Source organism: Macaca fascicularis, chromosome 1 (assembly GCF_037993035.2).
Source record: "Macaca fascicularis isolate 582-1 chromosome 1, T2T-MFA8v1.1".
In the NCBI taxonomy this organism is placed as follows: Eukaryota; Metazoa; Chordata; class Mammalia; order Primates; family Cercopithecidae; genus Macaca; species Macaca fascicularis.
In genome coordinates, this window is record NC_088375.1 from 189,109,557 (window position 1) to 189,134,855 (window position 25,299).

A 25,299-nucleotide genomic window follows, 5' to 3' on the forward strand; every position below is an offset into this window, starting at 1 on the left:
CAAGGCAGATCTTGGTTTGGATTCAGTACTATGACCCCTAAACAAGTCATGTAACCTTTAAACTTCAACCTCATCACTATAACTTGGGCACTACTACCTACCACATAGTATTGTTTTAGGATCAGATGTAATATATGTGAGAGAGCTCTAACAATGTTAATTATGATCCTACTATGACATATCTATCGTAGCTTACCATTCAAGGTCTTAGGAGCCAGTCAGCAGAGCTTGCTCACAATCATTAAGATCAAGACATGGGAGTTTTGTTTTGGGTTTTGGTGTTTTTTTTTTTTGTTTGTTTGTTTTTTTTAGGAATTTAGTTCTGTGCTTTTTTCCATAAAGAAAAGAAACCCAATGGTGCTACCATTTTAGCCAATTCATTTCCAGTTACTGAGCCTGTGCTGGCTGGAGTACAGGGACCTGCACATAGTGGAAGGAAGTTTACAAGAATGAGCTCAAAGTATTGAAGATGGGTCTCTGAAAATCTAAAACTGAAGAGAACTCTTGAAGTAGTCTGGCAATTACAAGAAGTAACCATTAGTTGGAATATACCTGTGGTTATTAATGCCAATGTTAGATGAACCTTATATACAGTAGAATCCTCAAATGATAGCAAAAGTCAGACTTGCCAGTTATGTAGTAATTAGAGGCTTATACATCTTAATGAAATTTAATCACAATTAGACCAATAGCATTATAGAAAGCATCCACGCTTTATAATATTCTAAGTAACAAAAAGTTCAGTTTAGCAGCCGAAGCAAGCATGAAATGAGGAAGGAAAGCAGCAAGAGAGCTAATGCGTTCTGTTTTTTGTTGCCTTGGGGAAGGTGGTGGGGGGCCTGTTTTAACTAATGTGAATAAGCCTCTAAACACTTCCTGAAGACTTAAAGGTAGAGAGGAGCACCAGAGTTCTTTAACTCTGGTGATACAACAGTCAAGGTTAACTATCTTCATTTAAATGGCATGCCTGCTTCAGTGTACCAATTCAGTGGATTCTACTGCTCTGTTCCTGCTTCCTAACACACAGAAAAGGAGTCATGTGAACAATAAATTTTAAAATCCAGAGGCATGCAAGTGAACATCCATTCAGCATTCTCTGCCAGCCTACTAGCCCACTATTTCCCTACCTACCCCACCCCTCATCTACCTTTTCCATCCCACTTTATTGGCTAGTATGATGCAACAAGTTACTGATAGCTAGCCAAGTCTCAGAAATCACAAAGAAGGCCTATTTTGCAGTTAGTAAAAATGTTAGTTTATAAGCCAACTAAAGAACACTTGCTGCTTTTGATTTAACTTACTTGACTAGCACAACCTTGTTAAACTACCCCCCTTTGCATTTAGCCCTTTCCTAATCCAAAGGCAGACGGAAAATCCTGAATGGAAGGCTGACTTTTACCCATAATTAGTGAGTCAAATCCAGAATGTACTCCACCCACTGCAGCTCTTGCATATCCCGGTTACCTTCACCCTCTTTCATCTGTTCTTCTCTCTCTTGTGTCTCTTCATTAGCAGCTATCTGAACTTTGTCTTCAGTTGATTTCTCAGTAGCTCCCTGGGCTACCTTGGTATCAACCCCATCTCCAGCTGCCTCAGACTCTTCTACAGACAGCTTAGTCTCCTCCTGACTAGGAACCAGCTTTGCCCTGACCTTCTCCTCTAGTCCTGAGCCATCTTTTGTTTCTGTCAGTCTTTCTATAGAAGTCTGTGGTTCAATAGGGGTCTGATCTCCTACAGCTGACGGTCCATTGACTGCACCATCCTTAGGGAGAACTGTAGCCTCCTGCCCAGGCTTTTCAGAGACTTCTGATCCAGCCTCTACAGCTGAGGCCTCTGCAGCCTCTGTTGTCACCTCTGGTGACTCTTCAGCAGGTGGCACTTCTTGACCTACCAGTTGTTCAAGAACCACCTTTCCTGCCTCATGTTCAGAGGTAACTACCTTCTCCTCTGGCTCGTCCCCACCCACATCCACTGGCTTGACTGTTGGGTCTAAAGACTCTGCTTCTAACTCCACTGCAGTGCCCTGCTTTTCTACAGTCACCACAGGTTGCTCTTCTGAAACTTCTTTTGGCTTCTCCTCCATGCTCACAATTACCTCTCCCTGCTTCTCCTGACCTTTTCCTCTGCACTCTTCTTGGACATCAGTTCCAGAAACTGATTTTTCTTCCTCAGCATCTGGTGCTTCCTGTTCTGGCTTCCCAGAAGTAACCTCAGCTTCATTCGGTCCTTCTGGTGCTGTTCCTCCTTTTGCCTCTTCAGAGGTTTCAGTTAACCAATCTAGAGTCAAGTCAACTTTTTCCTGTGGCTCCTCTGCAGATTCACTTATATCCATATCTTCTCTTCCACCCTTCTTCACTTCACTGTCCTGTTCTTTATTAGTTTCAGGCTTTGCCAAAGACTTGTCTTCTGTTTTTTTGGCTTCTTCTTTTTCTCCCATGGCGTCATAAACCTGTTCTCTCAACTCTTCCCTTGCTTCCTCTACATGGTTAAAGAACATGAAGCATAAACATGTCTTCGAGTTTAATGATAAAGGCATAAATGGAAACTAAAAATACATTCCCTTTAAACCCTCAAAAAGCCTACCAAGTTTCAGCAGATGGCCTTAAAACTATCTGCCCCCTAGAGAAAAGGAAAGGGAGCGTCCCAGCTAGCAGAGCAACTTATTGCAAAAGAACCCCAAGCTTGTTAAACTTTTGTTTTACTTGAGCATTCTGATTACCAGTTAGGTAAGAGATGCCAAGTTTTTCATTCTCCCCCAACTGATATGTAAAACTCTAGCAGCCAAATTCAGCTTAGAAATTATATAATTTTCGCAGACATAAAAAATGTACAAGGGCTCTAAAAGTACCGCTATTAAAATAACTGAACTGCACAGGCTGTTTTAAAAAATTTTGCATCAGAAAAATATTTAAGGTTGTAATAGTATTTAAAACACCAATTTAATCTTGCTTTTATCTTTTTGGTTTAAAAAACCCCAACTGAAATAACCAAATTTACTTAAGAGATTAAGTTATTCTCTTAGAAAAATCTGCTGTCAGTTTCAGTAAACAGCTACCCCCACTGCAATCTCTACCCGATGCAGGCATCACCCCAAGCATCCTAGGAGAGACCATCCAGGACAGGTAGAGCCCTGTTTCCACCACTGTATACAAGAAATATACAACGTCGCATCTCTTGAATGTCACATGCAACTCCACATACCATCTATATTATCATTATTTTCTGCCAGAGATTCATCTTCTGTTTTTTCTCCTTCTTCCTCTTCCACATGCACACCTTCCAAGGCGTTTCCCAACACACCATTCTCCATTCTAGGAGAACAAGAGAAAGCACCAAAGGTTTGATGGCTAGAACCTAGCAATTTTTTCTAAGACAGAAAATATAGTCCTGTATTATAAAAGCAAGGGAAGAGTAAGCCAAGCGCAGGCAATATATAACTATATTATATTCAAGGAAGCAATGAACAAAACTTTAGTAATATAAATCAAGACTGCAAGAGCACTGAAAGGAAATAAGCATACTCTACTCCTCCATCCAGCCGCTGAAAAGCGTGATGTCTCTTGTCAAAAGAACAAGACCTATATGCATTCCATTTGTAACAGAACCATACTATTTCCCAAACTCTGTATCCACCCATTTCTCTAAATAGCCAAAAATGCTCTAGCAAGATTTTCATGGCAAATCATGAGAAAGTTCTATATGAGATTAAAAACTTACCAAAGGCCAGGCATGGTAGCTCACGCCTATAATCCCAACACTTTGGGAGGCGGAGGCAGGCAGATCACCTGAGGTCGGGAGTTCAAGACCAGCCTGACCAACATGGAGAAACCCCGTCTCTACTAAAAATACAAAATTAGCTGGACATAGTGGCGGAGGCTTGTAATCCCAGCTACTCAGGAAGCTGAGGCAAGAGAATCGCTTGAACCTGGGAGGCAGAGGTTGCAGTGAGCGGAGATCGCACCACTGCACTCCAGCCTGGGTGACAAGAGTGAAACTCCGTCTTAAAACAAAACAAACAAACAAAAAAACAACTTATCAGAACTGGGCCAGGTGCAGTGGCTCGCGCCTGTAATCCCAGCAGTTTGGGAGGCCGAGGTGGGTGAATCACCTTGAGGTCAGGAGTTCACGACCAGCCTGACCAACACGCTGAACCCTGTCTCTACTAAAAATAAAAAATTAGCTGGGTGTGGTGACACGCGCCTGTAGTCCCAGCTACTCAGGAGGCTGAGGCAGAAGAATCACTTGAACCCGGAAGATGGAGGATGCAGTGAGCCAAGATCATGCCACTGCATTCCAGCCTGGGTGACAGAGTGAGACTCCATCTCAAAAAAAAAAAAACTTACCAGAACTGAGATTAAATAGATGATATCATTTGCTAGTTTGTATACCCTAAACAGAACTTATTCTGGTTAATAAATTCTGATAGAAGGTAGCCAAGAACTTTTCAATAGTAAGAGTCTTTTTTACTCGACAGTCTCACCTGCTAATTCTTTCCAGTTGTCCTCTATTCAGTCCTTGTTTTGAGCTAGCTCACAGTGCTTTTAAGGATTCTCTCCCTACATTGAACTTTGGATCATTTACTATCAGAAAGATCTTTGCTCCTAATTGACTCCAGAAGTCAAAATTTAAATATAACTACTAATTGTATCAAGTGCCATTCACAACTTCGATCACTACTTCAAGCTCCTTCAAAACTCTCTAGGTAAAAGCAATCTTGCTTAGTTCCTGTGAAATCTCAAAGCTAGTAAACAATCCTAACAAGGAAACTTCAGTTTTTAAATACAACATCCATACCTTGCCAACTCCAGAAGTGATTTCCCATAGAAAAAGAAGGCTTCTCCACACTCATTAGCTGTCTCTCCATACTTCTTACCTCTACAAAGAGAATAAAAATCTAAAATCTGAATTACCATCTAGTCTAAAACATTTAGTTCTAGTTCTTCAGTTATAAATTGGTATTTCTCCAGTAACATACTCCTAGGAAACCAATACCCCTCTTGCTTTCAAGTCAAGGTCAAAGCAACGTTAAACAATGCATGAAAATCTTGTATGCTCTTTATCAATATATAACATATACACATCGTAAGTAAAATAATTGCGCTACAATTAGTAATATATAATGTAGGGCCAAACAACCCTAAGGTATTAATAGGTATTCCTCCTGCTAAAAGACGGATGTCAATATAGACCAGAGTAGTTAAAGGACCTTTGGCTGGTTCCTAGAGGATGATTAAGGCCCATGGAAAGGCATGATGTAAAGTGCAGAATATCTGGAGCTGTTTTACCTGGATTCAAATCCTACCTTTAACCCATAACTAGCTGTGAGACCTTAGACAAATTATTCTCACAGTGCCTTAGTTTTCTCATCTGTAAATGGGAACGTTAATAACTGTTTGTTCAAAGAGCTGTTGCAAGAACTAAATGGGTTATTAATGTATGTAAAAGCACTGAAAACAATGTTTAGACAACAAATAGCACTGTGTATAAGTCTTAGCTATTAAATTTAGAGAAGGACAAAAATTACATAAGTATAATAAATGAAAGGAGAAGGCCGGGCGTGGTGGCTCAAGCCTGTAATCCCAGCACTTTGGGAGGCCGAGACGGGCGGATCACGAGGTCAGGAGATCGAGACCATCCTGGCTAACACGGTGAAACCCCGTCTCTACTAAAAAAAATACAAAAAAACTAGCCGGGCGAGGTGGTGGGCGCCTGTAGTCCCAGCTACTCGGGAGGCTGAGGCAGGAGAATGGCGTGAACCCGGGAGGCGGAGCTTGCAGTGAGCTGAGATTCGGCCACTGCACTCCAGCCTGGGCGACAGAGCGAGACTCCGTCTCAAAAAAAAAAAAAAAAAACAATGAACAAATAAATGAAAGGAGAAAGTACTTTTCTATGTAAGGTAAGAAGACTGGCTTTCATGGAGTGAAATACTGACAGAATTCATGCAAAGCCAGGCCAACTAATGGCCTAAGAGTCTATTGAGAGTAAACAGAGAACCTAAGCAGTAAATTGTGATGGAGATCATGTTTAAGGGTAGTCTACTAGATTAGAATAGGACATCTCAAATTTTCTTCCTAAATACCCTTAATGGCAGGAAAACGTGGGAATACTGACCTCTCCAGTAATCTGGGAAAAATAACCTAAGAAAAAAGTGTTTATGTGTGCTTAAAAACTTAGGTAACGCCGGGCGCGGTGGCTCACGCTTGTAATCCCAGCACTTTGGGAGGCCGAGGCGGGCGGATCACAAGGTCAGGAGATCGAGACCATCCTGGCTAACACTGTGAAACCCCGTCTCTACTAAAAATGCAAAAAATTAGCCGGGCGAGGCGGCGGGCGCCTGTAGTCCCAGCTACTCGGGAGGCTGAGGCAGGAGAATGGCGTGAACCCGGGAGGCGGAGCTTGCAGTGAGCCGAGATCGCGCCACTGCACTCCAGTCTGGGCGACTAAGCGAGACTCTGTCTCAAAAAAAAAAAAAAAAAAAAAAACTTAGGTAACATTTTATGTTGTAAGACAACCATGCATTTTTAAATAAAAATACGTAATTCAGCTGGGCACAGTGGCTCACGCCTGTAATCCCAGCACTTTGGGAGGCTGAGGCAGGTGAATCACCTGAGATCGGGCGTTCGAGACCAGCCTAACCAACATGGAGTAACCCCATCTCTACTAAAAATACAAAATTAGGCAGGCGTGGTGGTGCATGCCTGTAATCCCAGCTACTCAGGAGGTAGAGGCAGGAGAATCACTTGAACCCGGGAGGCAGGGGTTGCAGTGAGCTGACATCACGCCGTCGCACTCCAGCCAGGGCAGCAAGAGTGAAACTCCATCTCAAAAAAAAATTAAAAAAAATAAAATTCCCTAAATACTACCAGATAAAATTTGGTCTCTACCCTACCAGAGCTCCAATTCATTAAGCTCAAGCAGAGAGGAACAAAGAGGACAGGAATCAGACAAGAGATTATTGCAGATATCCAGGAGTAAGATTCTGTTCTGGATATTGGGAGAGGCAGTAGGGGGTTAGGAAAAGAATGGATTGATATTAAGCGTCAAACCTGAAACCCACAAATGCTTTGTTATAATCATTTCTTTTATAAGGAACATTTAACTTAACTGTACGTAATGTAATCAACTGTATGTAATGTATGTAATGACTGACCTTCAATTCCAATTGCTAATACTATATTTGAGGAAACTAACTCAAATCTAGCCATAAACCAAAAGCCTGATGCTTGAAGATTTAACTTTTTTTTTTCCCCTCTCAGATAATGGAGGTACATTAAAGTCTTTGGGGGAAAATAAATTATCTCTAAGGCCCTAAAGCTAACATTTTCCTCCAGGATATAGGTCTACATGGCTACCTGGTGGTAGCTACCAACTTCTAAGCAATTCCAACAACAGTGCTAAGAATGTATGAAAATGTGCTAAAAATGTATGAAAAAATGCTGTGCTAATAATAGCGCTATCAATCATGACTTGCTTGGGCCTAAAGAGTTTCCATAGACACAAACTTCCAGTGTTAAAATTGGGAAAGTCAGGCTGGGCTCAGTGGCTCACACCTGTAATCCCTTTACAAAGCACTTTGGGAGGCCAAGGTGGCTTAAGCCCAAGACTTCCGAGACCAGCCTGAGCAATGTGGGGAAATCCCATCTCTACAAAAAAAAAAAAAAAAATTAGCTGGGCATGGTGGCACACACCTGTGGTCCCAGCTACTGGGGAGCCTGGGAGGTTGAGGCTACAGTGAGCATGAGATTGTGCCACTGCACTCCAGCCTGGATGACAGAGACCCTGTCTCAACAAGAACAAAAAAAGGCGGGGGAGGGTGGGGAGAGAGGTCCTAGACAAACCAGGACAAGGTATGGTCACCTAAATTAGCAGTGATTGGAATATAAATTACATTACTCAGGAAAATGAAAGGGTGGAATTGCTTGGTGATATTTAAAGTTTTACACTTATAGTTACTGGTACAAACCACATGAAAAATAATCAAATGGGCCGGGCGCGGTGGCTCAAGCCTGTAATCCCAGCACTTTGGGAGGCCGAGACGGGCGGATCACGAGGTCAGGAGATCGAGACCATCCTGGCTAACACGGTGAAACCCCGTCTCTACTAAAAAAAATACAAAAAACTAGCCGGGCGAGGTGGCGGGCGCCTGTAGTCCCAGCTACTCGGGAGGCTGAGGCAGGAGAATGGCGTGAACCCAGGAGGCGGAGCTTGCAGTGAGCTGAGATCCGGCCACTGCACTCCAGCCTGGGCGACAGAGCGAGACTCCGTCTCAAAAAAAAAAAAAACAGGCCGGGCGCGGTGGCTCAAGCCTGTAATCCCAGCACTTTGGGAGGCCGAGACGGGCGGATCACGACGTCAGGAGTTCGAGACCATCCTGGCTAACACGGTGAAACCCCGTCTCTACTAAAAATACAAAAAACTAGCCGGGCGAGGTGGTGGGCGCCTGTAGTCCCAGCTACTCGGGAGGCTGAGGCAGGAGAATGGCGTAAAAACCCGGGAGGCGGAGCTTGCAATGAGCTGAGATCCGGCCACTGCACTCCAGCCTGGGCGACACAGCAAGACTCCGTCTCAAAAAAAAAAAAACAAAAAAAAAAAAAAAAGAAAAATAATCAAATGTTTTAAAACTCTTGCTCTTCATGTTTTTTCCCCATAAAATAACTTTTTATAACTCAAGGTTTATTAGAACATAATATTACATCATAGCAAAATATACAATACTTACAAAAGACTAGCTGCTTCCTGGAATGCATTGACAGCTGCTGGAATATCCCCCATCACCAGATGTTTCTGTCCTAAACCCAATAGTTTCTTAGCTTCACTATCCACATCCAGACTGCAAGAAAAAGATTTTTTTCTAGTGTCAAGTACTGTTTAAATCAGTATTATTTGAATACCTGCTATATTTGAACAATAGTTTAATTTTTTAAAACCTTTGGACTACTCTGGCAAGGCCTGGCTAACACACTTATTTACCATCACAAAAATCAAAAGAAATCTTAAAGGCAACATTCCCAGAAGCTTGACTAGAATATTTTCTCGTAACGGCTCATCTACTCACAAAGCCTGTATTGCATTACTATAAATATTTGCTAATTAAGCAACAAATAAAAAAAGTATCATAAAAGAACCATAAATTCATACAAATTGTACTAGCTAAAAGAATTATTAGGAAGCATTTAGGTAAACAGGGCAAGAGGCAGTGATTTTAAGATTAAGACAATGTAGTATTGGCATAAAGAAAAGCAAATGGATCCAATAGAACACAGAGTACAAAAACAGATCCACACATATACAACTAACTGAAATTTTGACAAAGGTACCAAGGAAATGCAATGGGGAATGGATAATCTTTCTAACAGATGGTGCTGGAGTAATTATAAATCCACATGCAATAAAGTGAACCTCAACTGTTATCTATACCTCATACAAAAATTAATCTGAAATGGATCATAGGCTATCTAAATATAAGATTTAAACCATAAAATTTATACAAGGAACTATAGGATAAAAATCTTAGTGACTTTGGGTTTGGCAAAGACTTCCTGAATATGAAAGAAAAAGCACAAACTATTAACAAGAGGGAAAAAAAAAAATCAATAAAGTAGACATACCATTAAAATGAAAAACTTTTGATTTTGAAAGACACTATTATAAAAACAAAAAAGGCAAGCCAAACTGGTAGAAAATATATGCAAAACTTCTGATAAAGGACTTGAATATATAAAGAACTCTTAGAATGCAATAATAATCCAATAAAAAGGGGGCGAAAGATTTTAACAAACATGTCATCAAAGATACATGGATGGCAAATAAGCACATGAAAAGATGCCAGTATTATGGGTCACTCAAAAAAATACAAACTAAACCCATGATAAGATACTGTTATACTCACTATAATGGCTAAAATTTTAAGACTGACCACACATCAAATGACGGTGAGGATGTAGGGCAACTAGAACTGTCAAACACTGCTGGTAATAATGTAATGATAGAATCACTTTAGCAAACAGTTTGGGTGTTTCTTAAAGTTAGATATATACCTACCATATGATCCAGCCATTCCACTCCTAGGTATGGACCCAAAAAATGGAAATGAATGCCCATACAAAGACTTGTACACAAATATTCACAACAGCTTTATTTGTAAGCCAAAAACTGGAAACCCAAATGGATAAACAAATTGTGATATATCTACATCATGAAATGTCATTCACTAATAAAAAGAATGAACTATTAGTACACGTGGTAACATGGATGAATCTCAAAATAATTATGCTGAATCAAAGAAACTATACAAAAAGAAACAGTACTTACTGTATGATTCTATTTAGATAATATTCTACAAAATGCAACCCATCTTCAGTGACAGAAAGCAGATTAATGGTTGCTGGGGAGGGAATGAAGTACAAAGGCACATGAGGAAACTTTGAGGTGATGAATATGCTCATTATCTTGATTGTGATAATGGTTTACAGGTGTATATACATATGTAGAAACTCGTAATTGTTACTTTAAAGTTATGTGCAGTTTCCTGTGTGTCAATTAGACCTTTATTTAATGTTTCTTATAGCTTTAAGAAAAACCTGGGTCAAAAGAGCAAGAGTCAGTGATATTCTAAGTTCCATTAATGAAAACCAAATTATTTGGAAGGATAATCCCTCTTCTTAATTCAATCAACAATACTTGGGCACCTAATATTGTTAGGCACAATTCAAGACACTGTGATTATAACAAGAATGAGCTAAGACAACATGGACAATGTCAAATTGAAGCAGAGAACTTAAGGTAAGCCGGGGGGAAAAAAAAAAAAAAAAAAAACAAGGGAAAAGCACTCTAGGGCAGAGGCAACAGTAAGTTCAAAGCTCTAAAAGAAGCTTGCTTGAAATATTTGAAAAACAGAAAACTTTTCTGGCTAGACTAAGCTGGGGAAGAATATAGGAAATAAAACGGAAGAGGGAGAGAGCAGCATCACGTTAGTATAGACTTTAAGACAGAACAAGAATAGAACTGGGGAGAAAACCAGTTGGAAAGAAAGTCTGGCCGGGCTGCGGTGGCTCATGCCTGTAATCCCAGCACTTTGGGAGGCTGAGGTAGGTGGATCACAAGGTCAGGAGTTCGAGACCAGCCTGACCAACATGGTGAAACCCCATCTCTACTGAAAATACAGAAGTTAGCCGGGCGTGGTGGTGTGTGCCTGTAGTCCCAGCTACTTGGGAGACTGAGGCAGAATTGCTTGAACCAGGGAGGCAGAGGTTACAGGGAGCCGAGATTATGCCACTGCACTCCGGCCTGGGTGACAGAGCGAGACTCCATCTCAAAAAAAAAAAAAAAAAGAAAAAGAAAAAGTCTAAGGCTGAGCATGGTGGCTCATGCCTGTAATCCCAGCACTTCAGGAGGCCAAGGTGGGAGGATCACTTGAGCCCAGGAGTTCGAGACTAGCATCTCTACAGGAAAATACAAAAATTAGCTGACATCACGGTGTGCACCTGCAGTCCTCGTTACTCAGGAGGCTAAGGAAGGAGGACTGTTTGCGCCCAGGAATTCAAGGCTGCAGTGAACAAGGATCATGCTGCTCCACTCTAGCCTGGGCAACAGAGCAAGACCCTATGTCCAAAAAAAAAAAAAAACACCACTCTTTCTCTATTAAAAAAAAAAAAAAAAAAAAAAGGAAAGAAAGAAACTGCAAAAATCTAGACAAGAACCTGAGGAGTATTAGAGGTTAGATTCTGAATATACTTATTTTAAAATCTGCTAATGGGCCGGGCGCAGTGGCTCAAGCCTGTAATCCCAGCACTTTGGGAGGCCAAGACGGGCGGATCACGAGGTCAGGAGATCGAGACCATCCTGGCTAACACGGTGAAACCCCGTCTCTACTAAAAAATACAAAAAACTAGCCAGGCAAGGTGGCGGGTGCCTGTAGTCCCAGCTACTTGGGAGGAGGCTGAGGCAGGAGAATGGCATAAACCCGGGAAGCGGAGCCTGCAGTGAGCTGAGATCCGGCCACTGTGCTCCAGCCTGGGCGACAGAGGAAGACTCCGTCTCAAAAAATAAAAATAAAAATAAAATAAAATAAAATCTGCTAATGGACTAGGTATATAATTTATTGAATAAAAGAGTGAGAGATAAAGCAAACGTTTTTTGGCCTGGGCAACTGGTATTAAGTGTTAATAACGGACGATGTAGAAATTTTACCTACATTTAAACCCTAGGATCTTCACCTCATAAAATTATTGAATTATTACCCCCACTTTACAGATGGAAAACTCAATACTAATGGCAGCGATTCAAATCTACACAATCTAGATGAAAAATTCTAGAACAACATTGCCACTGTCTGATAAAAAGTCAACTGAAGGAAAAGTCATTGAGAAACAAGGCAATCAATTACTGTACAGTATTTAGCTTTGGATATATTAATTCTGAGATCCCTATTAGGCCTCCAAGATATTATAAGGGGAAATTTGGGAGAGATATGGGGACTAGAGATACAAATGGGAGAGTCAGGTACTTAAAGCTACGGGACTTAACCGGGGAGAATACATAGGGAGTGGCTACTAATAAAGAGGTTGTAGGACTGGCTGAGTCCTGGAAGCCTTCCAATATTTAGATAGGGGAGATGAAGAAGAACAGGGGTTGGGGGAATAGCCAGTGAAGGAAAAGAGACAAGAAAATAGTATGAAGTAAAGTAACGGGGCCGGGCACAGTGGATGGCCAACACAGCGAAACCCTGTCTCTACTAAAAATACAAAAATTAGCTGGGCACGGTGGTGCACGCCTGTAATCCCAGCTACTTGGGAGGATGAGGCAGGAGAATTGCTTGAACCTGGGAGGAGGAGGCTGCAGTGAGACAAGATCGTGCCAGTGCACTCCAGCCTGGGTGACAGAGCAAGATTCCATCTCAAAAATAAATAAAATAAAAATAAAAATAAAAAACGTAATGGGAAAAAGCAATGGGAGTAATGGATTGGGTCAAATGTTAAAGACAAGATTAACTCAGAGAGCTGAGAGATGACTACTAGGAATATGGATGGTATTAAAGACCGTAAACAAGACTATTTTAGTAGAATGGTAGAGAAAAACTTGATTGAAGTAGCTTCAATTAATAACAAAAGTAGTAGTAGAGAAACAGAGTGGACACCTCTTTCACATTTTCCTGTCAAAGAAACTGATGTGAGGTAACAGATGAAGGGAAGTATGAGGGGGTCAACAAACGGTTAAACCTGATGATACCTAGTGGGTTGATATAAGTAATCTCATAGGAAACAATAGTATTGTTGTATAGAGAACTACAGGAGTTCTATTATTAAGTAAACAATGAGTGGGATCTTGTGAACAAATGGAGATGCTGGTGTTACATAAGAGCAAAAAAACTTTGATGTCAGGATCCTTTACACTGTTACATTACTGAAGCCCTCCAAAAGCCTCTGTGTATGCAAGTTACATCTATCAGTATTCGCCATACTGAAATTAAAACTAAAATAATTTTAAATATTTTAAAATGTTACATGTTAATAACATGACTTTCTCTGAAAAGTAACTCTTCAAAACAAAAATTTGGTAAGAATAGTGGCGATGTTACATTTTTACAAATCTCCTAAATGTCTGTTAGTAGAACAGGATTTCCCTATTCACTATTCTGCAATGTTTTATTTTCATTAAAGTACAAGAATATCTGACTTGACATAGATATGCAGTTGGAAAGGGAATATTTAATATTTAAATAGTCCTTTCAGATAACTGGATATACTTCTGTTACCACACCCAAACCCAACAAAGTGGTCACTTGTCTTTAAAAAAAAAAAAAAAAAAAAAAGTCTTGCTCTGTCACCCAGGCTGGGGTACAGTGGCACAATAGCTCACTGCAACCTCCACCTCCTGGGTTCAAGCCATTCTTGTGCCTCGGCCTCCCCAGTAACTGGGATTAAAAGAGGGCACCACCACACCCAGTTAATTTTTGTATTTTTAGTAGAGACTGTTTCACCATGTTGGCCAGGCTGGTCTCAAACTCCTGACCTCAAGTGATCCACCACCTTGGCCACACAAAGTGCTGGGATTACAGGCAGGAGCCACCATGCCCAGTCAACAAGTGGTTTTTTTTTTTTTTTTTTTTTGGAAACAGCCTCTCACTCTATTGCCCAGGCTGGAGTGGCGCGATCTTGGCTCACTATAACCTCTGCCTCCTGGGTTCAAGCGATTCTCTTGCCTCAGCCACTTGAGTAGCAGGGATTACAGGTGCATGCCACCATGCCCGGCTGATTTTTGTATTTTTTACTAGAGACAGGGTTTCACCATGTTTGCCAAACTGATCTCAAACTCCTGACCTCAAGTGATCCTCCCGCCTCAGCCTCCCAAAGTACTGGGATGCAGGCGTGAGCCACCACACTTGACCAACAAAGTGGTAATTTCTTAAAGGTTAGTTGTACTGTACAATCTGAAAACACTGATGAACTTCTCATACTGGTACATTAAAAACCAGTCTATCTTGTATTCTAGATCTTCTACTTATGATTACATAAACCCAAGGTCACAGCAGCAGTACTCACAATAAAAAGCAAGGAAATTCTGACACACCACAACATGGATGAACGTTAAGAACACTATGCTAAGTGAAATAAGCCAGTCACAAAAAGGTAAATATTCTATTATTCCATTTATATGAGGTACCTAAAGTAGCCAAATTCATAGAGACAGAAAGCAGAATGGTGGTTGCTAGGGGAGACAGAAAGAGGGAGTTTTTACTGGGTAATAGTTTCAGATCTGCAAGATAAGATTGGGTATACAACAATGTGAATTTACTTAACACTACTGACTTACACACTTAAAAAGATGGAAAATTTTATATTATGTGTATTTTACCACAACTTAAAACTCAATTTCGCCGGGCGCGGTGGCTCACGCCTGTAATCCCAGCACTTTGGGAGGCCGAGGCGGGCGGATCACAAGGTCAGGAGATCGAGACCACGGTGAAACCCCGTCTCTACTAAAAATACAAAAAATTAGCCGGGCGCGGTTGTGGGCGCCTGTAGTCCCAGCTACTCGGGAGGCTGAGGCAGGAGAATGGCGTGAACCCGGGAGGCGGAGCTTGCAGTGAGCCGAGATCGCGCCACTGCACTCCAGCCTGGGCGACAGAGCGAGACTCCGTCTCAAAAAACAAAAAAAAAACAAAAAAAAACAAAAAAAAAACTCAATTTCATCAGAACAGTCATAAAGTATTAGGATACTGTCAGTCTCACAACAGCAGTTGATATATAACTTATCCAAAATTTTTATTTTTCATGTGAAAGCTCACATTCTATCACTAGCACCGATACTGTCAGTTATTTCCCTTAAAGTGACAGGCTCACTGTATTCATTTTGGAGAAGACATCTGCTAAGTATCAAGTCTAAATAAAAGTTTGTCTGTTGGTCATTCTTTCAAAAATAAAACTTTTGAATAAAACATTCTTTCCAATAAAAGCCAGTAAATAAAGTTACATGAAAAAAGCTTAATCAACTCTTAATTAAAATCACACAAGGGCTTTTCATAAAAAAAACCATTGTACCTACTTTTGATATGCTGAAGCGCTCCATCCATAATTCCTATTTTGCCAGGTTACCTTAAAGCCACGTAGTCAAGGACTGAGAATTAATAAACTTAAGTCTGTAATGCTTCATCATGGACATTTTCTAAGTGAAGGTGACAGTGAAGAACACAAGAATTGCTAGTACTGTTTGTTGCCACTGCCTTGATTTATGTTAAGGGAACAGCAGGTTTATCCACCATTACTTTTGCACGATCAGTGCCAGTGGTCAAAAAGGCAGTCTTATTATTACAAAAACAGTTTTGATCTTACATTATCCCTGAAAAAGTACTTGAGACCGAAGGGTATACAAGAAAAAAACTTTGAGAACTGCTGAATAAGAGCATGAAAAGGCATTCAAAAGGAGAGAATATATGGCTACAGATATATGGCACAGTGTTAAGAAATTTCTCTTCGTATTGTTTATTCAGTGAACAAACAAAAATCCAGAACCAAACATAAAACAAAGGAAAAATCATCAGGTAAAAAGCAAGATGAGGGGTATGATGTTGACTGTTTAAGAAAATATAAAGAAAAAGTTGATCAACTGGGTGCCGTGGCTCATGCCTGTAATTCCAACAACTCGGGAGGCTGAGGAGGGAGCATCATAGGCAGGTCAGGAGTTCAAGACCTGCCTGGGCAACATAATAAGACCCTGTCCCTAAAACACACAAAAAAAACTTAGTCTGGGAGGCTGAGGCAGGAGGATCTCTTGAGCCCAGGAGTTTGAGGCTGCACCAAGCCAAGATCAGGACCCACTGTACCCCAGCCTGAGTGGCTGAACAATACCCTGACTCAAGGAGGAAAAAAAAAGGAGGAACAATTAAGCAGTTCAGCAGAATGGGAAAACAACTTGACTGGAGAAATGCGGTATAAGTGCCAATCAAAACTAAAAACGCACTTTAGGTCAGAGGTTATAAATTTAAGGTGAGACTAACAATGTGTTTTCCAACCATCCTTCATGTTTCTCTCAGAATCAGAATATTCTGGTCTTCGAAAAATCAAATGCTTATGCCAAGCATGGTGGCTCACACGCCTGTAATCCCAGCACTTCGGGTGGCTCAGGTGAGAAGATGGCTTGAGCCCCAGGAGTTTGAGGCCAGCCTGGGCAACATGACAAAACCTCATCTCTAAAAACAAAATACAAAAATTAGTCAGGCATGGTGGCACACATCTCTGGTCCTAGCTACTCAGGAGGCTAAGGCAGGAGGATCACCTGAGCCCAGGGAATGTCAAGGGTGCAGTGAGCCACGATCGCACCACTGTATTCCAACCTGGGCAATGGAGTTTAATATTGATGATTACATATCAAGCACTGTGTTTTGGGTAGCCTAGCTTCATTTAGTCAGTCCAGAAACTTAAATACTATGGTTTAAGTAACCCCCTTAAAAGTATTGTGTTTAGGATCAATCCTAAACAGTATTCAGTATTCATACCACCCAAATACCAGATTAACTCACAAGACATTTTGTTTTGTTTTGTTCTGAGATGCAGTTTCGCTCGTCACCCAGACTGGAGTACAGTAGTGTGATCTTGGCTGACTGCAACTTCCGCCTCCCGGGTTCAAGTGATTCTTCTGCTTCAGCCTCCCAAGTAGCTGGAATTCCAGGCACTCGCCACCACACCCTGCTAATTTTTGTATTTTTTAGTAGAGATGGGGTTTCACCATGTTGGCCAGGCTGATCTTGAACTCCTGACCTCAGGTGATTCACCAACCTCGGCCTCCCAAAGTGCTGGGATTACAGGCATTAAGCCACTGCACCTAGCCCTATTTTTTTTCTTTCCTTGTTTTTGGAGACAGGGTCTTACTCTGTCACCCAGACTAGAGTGCAGTGGCCAGATCACAGCTCACCACAACCTCGACTTCCTGGGCTTGCCACAATCCTCCTACCTCAGCCTCCCCAGTATCTGGGACCACATGCAAGTGTCACAATGAACAATTTTTAAAAATTTTGGTACAGATGGGGTCTTGCTATGTTGCCCAGGCTGGTCTCAAACTCCTGGGGTCATGTGATCCCCTCAGAGATGGAGGTCTTGCTTGGCCTCTCAAAGTGTTGGGATTACTGGTGCAAGATACCACACCCAGCCAAACAGTATTTCATAAGATTTATTTTAACCCTTTTCCTGTTTAGGAAAAAAAAAAATAGTACAGCTCACTGCCAGCTCTCATTTAATTTTACATAAACATGTTCTTTGAAGCTGAAGCAAATCTGACTTTCAGTGTGAAAATAAAAATACAAAACTGTTCTTGGAGTTATTTATTTATTTATTTTTGGAGACAGAGTCTCACTCTGTCACTTAGGCTGGAGTGCAGTGGCACAATCTTGGCTCACTGCAACCTCAACCTCCGAGGTTCAAGTGATTCTCCTGCCTCAGCCTCCCAGGTAGCTGGGATTACAGGTGCCTGCCACCACGCTCAGCTAATTTTTGTATTTTTAGTAGATACAAGGTTTCACCATGTTGGCCAGGCTGGTCTTGAACTCCTGACCTCAAGTATCAGCCCACTTCAGCCACCCAAAGTGCTGGGATTACAGACATGAGCCATCGTGCCTGGCCGGAGTTATTTCTCCACACAACTAACATCAGAATCGTCTATTTCAGAAAAATTGGATTCATCAAATGAATCTTTGGCCAACAACCATTTGAGAATAATGTTAACATCATACACAGGAATGCTATGTTTTCTAGGATTTGACATTTATAGTGATTGAGAATTACCATGTTTTGTAAATGGAAATACCATTACTAAAAACAGAATGCTATAAATAGAATGATGTCTTTTTATCCAAAATCGATATATTAGAGTGATGTGAAAATAATAAAGGAGAGCTATTTCATGGCATTTATTACTGGGTAAATGCTGCAGCCCCCCAAGCACCACCGGCAAGTATTCTCGGGGCAAATGGGAAAAGGGTTAAATAACCAAGATGACAATGGGATTTCAAACATGAAAAACATAAAACCCTGTAGACACTTAAAAAATGTATTTGTGGCCGGGCGCGGTGGCTCACGCCTGTAATCCCAGCACTTTGGGAGGCCGAGGCGGGCGGATCACAAGGTCAGGAGATCGAGACCACGGTGAAACCCCGTTTCTACTAAAAATACAAAAAATTAGCCGGGCGTGGTGGCGGGCACCTGTAGTCCCAGCTACTCAGGAGGCTGAGGCAGGAGAATGGCGTGAACCCGGGAGGCGGAGCTTGCAGTGAGCCGAGATTGCGCCACTGCACTCCAGCCTGGGCGACAGAGCGAGACTCAGTCTCAAAAAAAAAATGTATTTGTGGGCCAGGTGCGGTGGCTCAAGCCTGTAATCCCAGCACTTTGGGAGGCCGAGGTGGGCGGATCACGAGGTCAGGAGATCGAGACCACCCTCACTAACATGGTGAAACTCCATCTCTACTAAAAATACAAAAAAATTAGCCGGACATGGTGGCGGGCACCTGTAATCCCAGCTACTTGGGAGGCTGAGGCAGGAGCTGGGAGGCGGAGGTTGCAATGAGCCGAGATCTTGCCACTGCACTCCAGCCTGGGCGACAGAGCAAGACTCTGTCTCAAAAAAAAAAAAAAAAAAAAAAAGAAAAAGAAAATTCGGCCGGGCGCAGCGGCTCACACCTGTAATCCCAACACTTTGGGAGGCCAAGGTGGGCAGATCACCTGAGGTCAGGAGTTCAAGACCAACCTGGCCAACATGGTGAAACCCCATCTCTAATAAAAATATAAAAATTAGCCAGGCGTAGTGGAACCCGCCTGTAATCCCAGCTACTTGTGAGACTGAGGCAGGAGAACTGCTTGAACCCAGGAGGCAGATGTTGCAGTGAGCCAAGATTGCACCACTGCACTCCAGCCTGGGCGACAAGAACGAAACTCCATCTCAAAAATAAACAAAATAAAATAATTAGCCAGATGTGGTGGTGCATGCCTATAGTCCCAGCTACTCAGGAGGCTAAGACAGAAGAGTCCCTTTAGCCCACGAGTTCAAGGTGGTGGTGAGCTATGATCACATCACTGTACTCCAGCTTGGGCAACAGAGCAAGACCCTGTCTCTAAAACATAAAACAAGAAATCTCTAGAGATGTAACCTAGCATCTACCTTTTGGGTAAGCTTTTTAGTTAATTATTATGCCCACCTCTGATTAAGAAACATAGTCACTGCAGGTGTAGATCTGAGATTAAGAAAAACAAAGAACCACAGTCATATCAAGATGGAAAAGTTACAGGGGGAAGAGGTGAGACGGGCCTGGTAGTTTACATCTATAATCCTACACTTTGAAAGGCTGAGGCAGGGAGGATTGCTTGAGGCTAGGAGATTGAGAACAGCCTTGGCAACACAGCAAGACCCTCTCTCTCCAAAAAACTTAAAAATGAACCAGGTGGGCCGGGCACAGTGGCTCATGCCTATAATCCCAGCACTTTGGGAGGCCGAGACAGGTGGATCACGAGGTCAGAAGATCGAGACCATCCTGACTAACCCCCGTCTCTACTAAAAATACAAAAAAAATTAGCCGGGCATGGTGGCGGGCGCCTGTAGTCCCAGCTACTAGGGAGGCTGAGGCAGGAGAATGGCGTGAACCCAAGAGGTGGAGCTTGCAGTGAGCCTGAGATTGCGCCACTGCACTCCAGCCTGAAAAAGAGTGAGACTCTGTCTCAAAATTTAAAAAAAAAAAAAAAAAAAAGGAGCCAAGTGTAGTGGCATGTGCCTATAGTCCTAGCTACTCAAGAGGTTGAGGTGGGAGGACTGCTTGAGCCCAAGAGTTCAAAGTTATGGTGAGCCCTGATTGCACACTGCACTTTGGCCTGAGCAACAAAGCAACATCTTGCCTCTATCAAAAATAAATTAAAAAACAAAAACAATGAAACTGTAAAGTTATATTTCTTAGTTTATGTTCCAGATATGAATCTAATTATATACCATGTAAATAATCTTACCTCTCCACTTTATCTGCAGATGTAGAAGGAGCAGGAACATCTTCAATTCTGCAATAAAAAAATTAAGGAGAAAAAAGGTAAAACTGGAGACAATTATTAAGCCTGAAAATAAATTCAGAAAAATATAAAGGAATAAAAAAGCTGTCATTTATTAAATACCAACGTATTATTTACTTACATTATCAAATTTCTTTTCTTTTTTTTTTTTTTTTGAGGCGGAGTCTTCACTCTGTCGCCCAGGCTGGAGTGCAGTGGCACCATCTCGGCTCACTGCAAGCTCCGCCTCCTGGGTTCGCGCCATTCTCCTGCCTCAGCCTCCGGAGTAGCTGGGACTACAGGCGCCCGCCACCACGCCCAGCTGATTTTTTGTATTTTAGTAGAGACGGGGTTTCACCGTGTTAGCCAGGATGGTCTCGATCTCCTGACCTCGTGATCCGCCCGCCTCAGCCTCCCAAAGTGCAGGGATTACAGGCGTGAGCCACCGCGCCCGGCCCAAATTTAATTCTTATTCAAATATCCAGGGCTGAAAATAAGTAGCAACTTCACAGCTATAACCACAGGGATGAGGAACAACTTAAAAGGCAGTGCTTTCAGCTACAGGTTGTAAGCTATCTGGGCCATTTGCCTAGAATCTTGAAATGGTCTTGGATCCTTATCTACAAACTCTGTCACAGCCATTTATATCAAATAGTTTTATTAAGGGGTCATTCTGACCAAATGGTCTAGCGCAGAACCTTTCAAACTACCTGTGGTTAAAGGACTAGGTCTTTTATTGCCATTCTGTAACACATAGGTTTTTTAAATACAATGTCAGGGAGATGTCACAGCGAGACTCCATCTCAAAAAAAAAAAAAAAATACACTATAACTAAAATATAAGACTCTGAATTGAATACCATTACAAGCAAGGAACCAGTAAAAACACTATTAAATAACATTGTAAAGCACTTATCAGTGATAAGTTTTCTTTTCTCTTTTTTTTTTTTGAGATGGAGTCTCGCTCTGTCGCCCAGGTTGGAATGCAGTGGCGCGGATCTCGGCGCATTGCAAGCTTCACCTCCCAGGTTCATGCCATTCGCTTGCCTCAGCCTCCTGAGTAGCTGGGACTACATGTGCCCACCACCACACCTGGCTAATTTTTTTTGTATTTTTAGTAGAGACGGGGTTTCACCGTGTTAGCCAGGATGGTTTTGATTTTCTGAACTCGTGATCCGCCTGCCTCGGCCTCCCAAAGTGCTGGGATTACAGGCATAATCCACCGTGCCCAGCCGATAAATTTATTTATATTCTTTTTTTTTTTTTTTTTTTTTTTTTTTTTTTTTTTTTTTTTTTTTTGAGACGGAGTCTCACGCTGTTGCCCAGGCTGGAGTGCAGTGGCGCGATCTCGGCTCACTGCAAGCTCCGCCTCCTGGGTTCACGCCATTCTCCTGCCTCAGCCTCCTGAGTAGCTAGGACTACAGGCACCCACCACCGCGCCCGGCTAATTTTTTGTATTTTTAGTAGAGACGGAGTTTCACTGTGGTCTCGATCTCCTGACCTTGTGATCCGCCCGCCTCGGCCTCCCAAAGTGCTGGGATTACAGGCTTGAGCCACCGCGCCCGGCCTATATTCTTGCTTAGCACAAGCCTAGACAAATATAAAAGAGGCTGAACTAAGGCAGTACTTGTACAGTTGGAAAAAAAGGAATTAAAGCAGTGTTTCTCAAATTGTAGTCTGTATGCAAACCATTTGGAGGAACTGTTAAAACAGTTTGAGCTCCACCCCTACAGTTTCTGAGTCAGAAGGTTTGAAGTAAGGTTCAAGAATCTGTACTTCTAACAACTGCACAGGTGACACACTGCTGGTTTCTAGAACCATGCTCTGAGGACTACTGGACTGAGCAAAATTTATAAACTGATGATGAACAAAATTATATGATACTGATGAACAAAAATTATAAACAGATGTTCATGTCCTATCTGGGCAATAGACATGTCTGATCCAGTTTTGTTTTGTTTTTGAGACAGTCTTTCTCTGTTGCCCAGGCTGGAGTGCAGTGGTAATCATCTTGGCTCCCTGCAACTTCTGCCTGCCAGGTTCAAGCGATTCTCCTGCCTCAGTCTCCCAAGTAGCTGGGATTACAGGTGCCCGCCACCATGCCCGGCTAATTTTTCTATTTTTACCAGAGATAGGGTTTCACCGTATTAGCCAGGCTGGTCTCGAACTCCTGACCTCAAGTGATCCTCCCGCTTCAGCCTCCCAAAGTGCTGAGATTACAGGTGTTAGCCACCGTGCCCGGCCTGATCCAGTTATTTTTTAACATGTTAATTCTAATAGCCACTACATTTACAACTATGAAGCTATGACTTCATAGTTTTATGAAGTTCATTATGAATTTTTAGTATGAGTATGAAGCTAGAGGAAATTACAGTGAAATTACTTAGTAATTTGTTCGGAGAAGGCCATTTTAAATCCAGAAATCAGACGGGGTGCAGTGGCTCTCTACTGTAATCCCAACACTTTGTGAGGCCGAGGTGGGAGGACTGTTTAAGCTCAGGGGTTTAAAACCAACCTGGGCATCACAGCAAGACCTGTCTCTACCAAAAACAAAATTAGCTGGGCACGGTGGTGTATGCCTGTAGTCCCAGCTACTCCAGAGACTGATGTGGGAAGATTGCTTGAGCCCAGGAGATAGAGGCTGCAGTGAGCTATGATCATATCACTATACTCCAGCCTGGGTGACAGAGCAAGACGCTGTTTCAAATAAATAAATAAGTAAACAAACCAGAAACTATAGGATATTGATAGATTCTACTCCATCTAATCCATTTCACAAAAGGTTAACTTAACAAATATACATAGAATCTTACAGTCAACAGGAAAAAAAAAGCCCAATGGGAATAGATTAATGGATTTAATATAAACAAACACCAAAAAAACACAAACACTTGACCACCTGCTACTGCTCATTCTTCTTTTTTTTTTTTTTTTGAGACAGAATCTCGCACTGTGGCTCAGGCTGGAGTACAGTGGCATGATCTCAGCTCACTGCAAGCTCCGCCTTCCAGGTTCACGCCATTCTCCTGCCTCAGCCTCCCAAGTAGCTGGGACTACAGGCGCCCCCCACCATGCCCGGCTAATTTTTTTGTATTTTTGTAGAGATGGGGTTTCACCATGTTAGCCAGGATGGTCTCTATCTCCTCACCTCGTGATCCGCCCACCTCGGCCTCCCAAAGTGCTGGATTACAGGTGTGAGCCACCGTGCTTGGCCGCTCATTCTTAAGAGAATCAAGGCCGGGCGCGGTGGCTCAAGCCTGTAATCCCAGCACTTTGGGAGGCCGAGGCGGGTGGATCACGAGGTCAGGAGATCGAGACCATCCCTGGCTAACATGGTGAAACCCCGTCTCTACTAAAAATACAAAAAACTAGCCGGGCGTGGTGGCGGGCGCCTGTAGTCCCAGCTACTCGGAGGCTGAGGCAGGAGAATGGCGTGAACCCAGGAGGCGGAGCTTGCAGTGAGCCGAGATCGCGCCACTGCACCCCAGCCTGGGCGACACAGCGAGACTCCGTCTCAAAAAAAAAAAAAAGAGAATCAAAAAAACTATACTTAGAAAGTATGTTTTACCCAGGCCGGGCGCGGTGGCTCACGCCTATAATCCCAGCACTTTGGGAGGCCAAGTCGGGCGGATCACAAGGTCAGGAGATCCAGACCACGGTGAAACCCCATCTCTACTAAAAATACAAAAAATTAGCCGGGCGCAGTGGCAGGCGCCTGTAGTCCCAGCTACTCAGGAAGCTGAGGCAGGAGAATGGCGTCAACTTGGGAGGCAGAGCTTGCAGTGAGCTGAGATTGCGCCACTACACTCCAGCCTGGGGGACAGAGAGAGACTCCGTCTCAAAAAAAAAAAAAAAAAAAAAAAAAAAAAAAAAAAAGAATGCTTTACCCATCAAATAGTCAAAGATAGGGTTAAGGAGAAATTGGTGCTCCCATACATTGCTAACAGAAATTCAAGGCTAGGCAGGGTAGCTCATGGCTATAATCCCTGCACTCTGGAAGGCAAAAGGACTGTTTGAGGCTAGGAGTTCAAGACCAGGCTAAGCAACAAAATGAGACCCTTTCTCTCTTTTTTTTTTTTTTTTTTTTTTTTTTGAGATGGAGTCTGGCTCTGTTGTCCAGGCTGCAGTGCAGTGGCCGGATCTCAGCTCACTGCAAGCTCCGCCTCCTGGGTTCACGCCATTCTCCTGCCTCAGCCTCCCCAGTAGCTGGGACTACAGGCGCCTGCCACCTTGCCCGGCTAGTTTTTGTATTTTTTAGTAGAGACGGGGTTTCACCGTGTTAGCCAGGATGGTCTCGATCTCCTGACCTCGTGATTCGCCCATCTCGGCCTCCCAAAGTGCTGGGATTACAGGCTTGAGCCACCGCGCCCGGCCCCTTTCTCTATTTCAAAAAATTAATTTAAAAAAAAAGAAGTGTAGGCTGGGCATGGTAGCTCACGCCTATAATCCCAGAACTTTGGGAGGCCGAGGTAGGTGGATCACCTGAGGTCAGGAGTTGGAGACCAGCCTGGCCAACATGGTGAAACCTCATCTCTACTAAAAATACAAAAATTAGCCAGGTATGGTGGCAGGCGCCTGTAATCCCAGCTACTCGGGAGACTGAGGCAGGAGAATCACTTGAACCCTGGAAGTGGAGCCTGCGGTGAGCCAAGATCTCACCAGTGCACTCCAGCCTGGGCAACAGAGTGAGGCTTGGTATGACTACAGTCATGCGCAACCACGTCTGGCTTATTTTTGTATTTTTTAGTAGAGACGGGGTTTTGCCATGTCAGTCAGGCTGGTCT

The 25,299-nt window shown here is 42.7% G+C and overlaps 1 protein-coding gene across 9 annotated transcripts in view; it reads right to left on the minus strand.

Moving 5' to 3' along the window:
- The window catches only part of NASP (nuclear autoantigenic sperm protein), a 39,658-nt gene that overhangs the window by 10,422 nt on the left and 3,937 nt on the right, over positions 1 to 25,299 (minus strand). For 2 of the 9 annotated variants that reach the window (XM_045371933.1, XM_045371925.1), the window contains exons 2-7: positions 20,481 to 20,528; positions 10,312 to 10,384; positions 8,720 to 8,830; positions 4,795 to 4,875; positions 3,202 to 3,311; positions 1,465 to 2,478 (exon numbers count right to left, since the gene is read on the minus strand). In XM_045371933.1, the coding sequence (XP_045227868.1) occupies positions 1,465 to 2,478; positions 3,202 to 3,311; positions 4,795 to 4,875; positions 8,720 to 8,830; positions 10,312 to 10,384; positions 20,481 to 20,520 (1,429 nt within the window). In that variant the 5' untranslated portion in view covers positions 20,521 to 20,528. Of the gene's footprint in view, positions 1 to 1,464; positions 2,479 to 3,201; positions 3,312 to 4,794; positions 4,876 to 8,719; positions 8,831 to 10,311; positions 10,385 to 15,543; positions 15,587 to 20,480; positions 20,529 to 25,299 lie in introns of those variants that run through there. The other 7 variants (XM_074007997.1, XM_045371928.1, XM_074008001.1 and 4 more) reach the window with 4 other exon arrangements.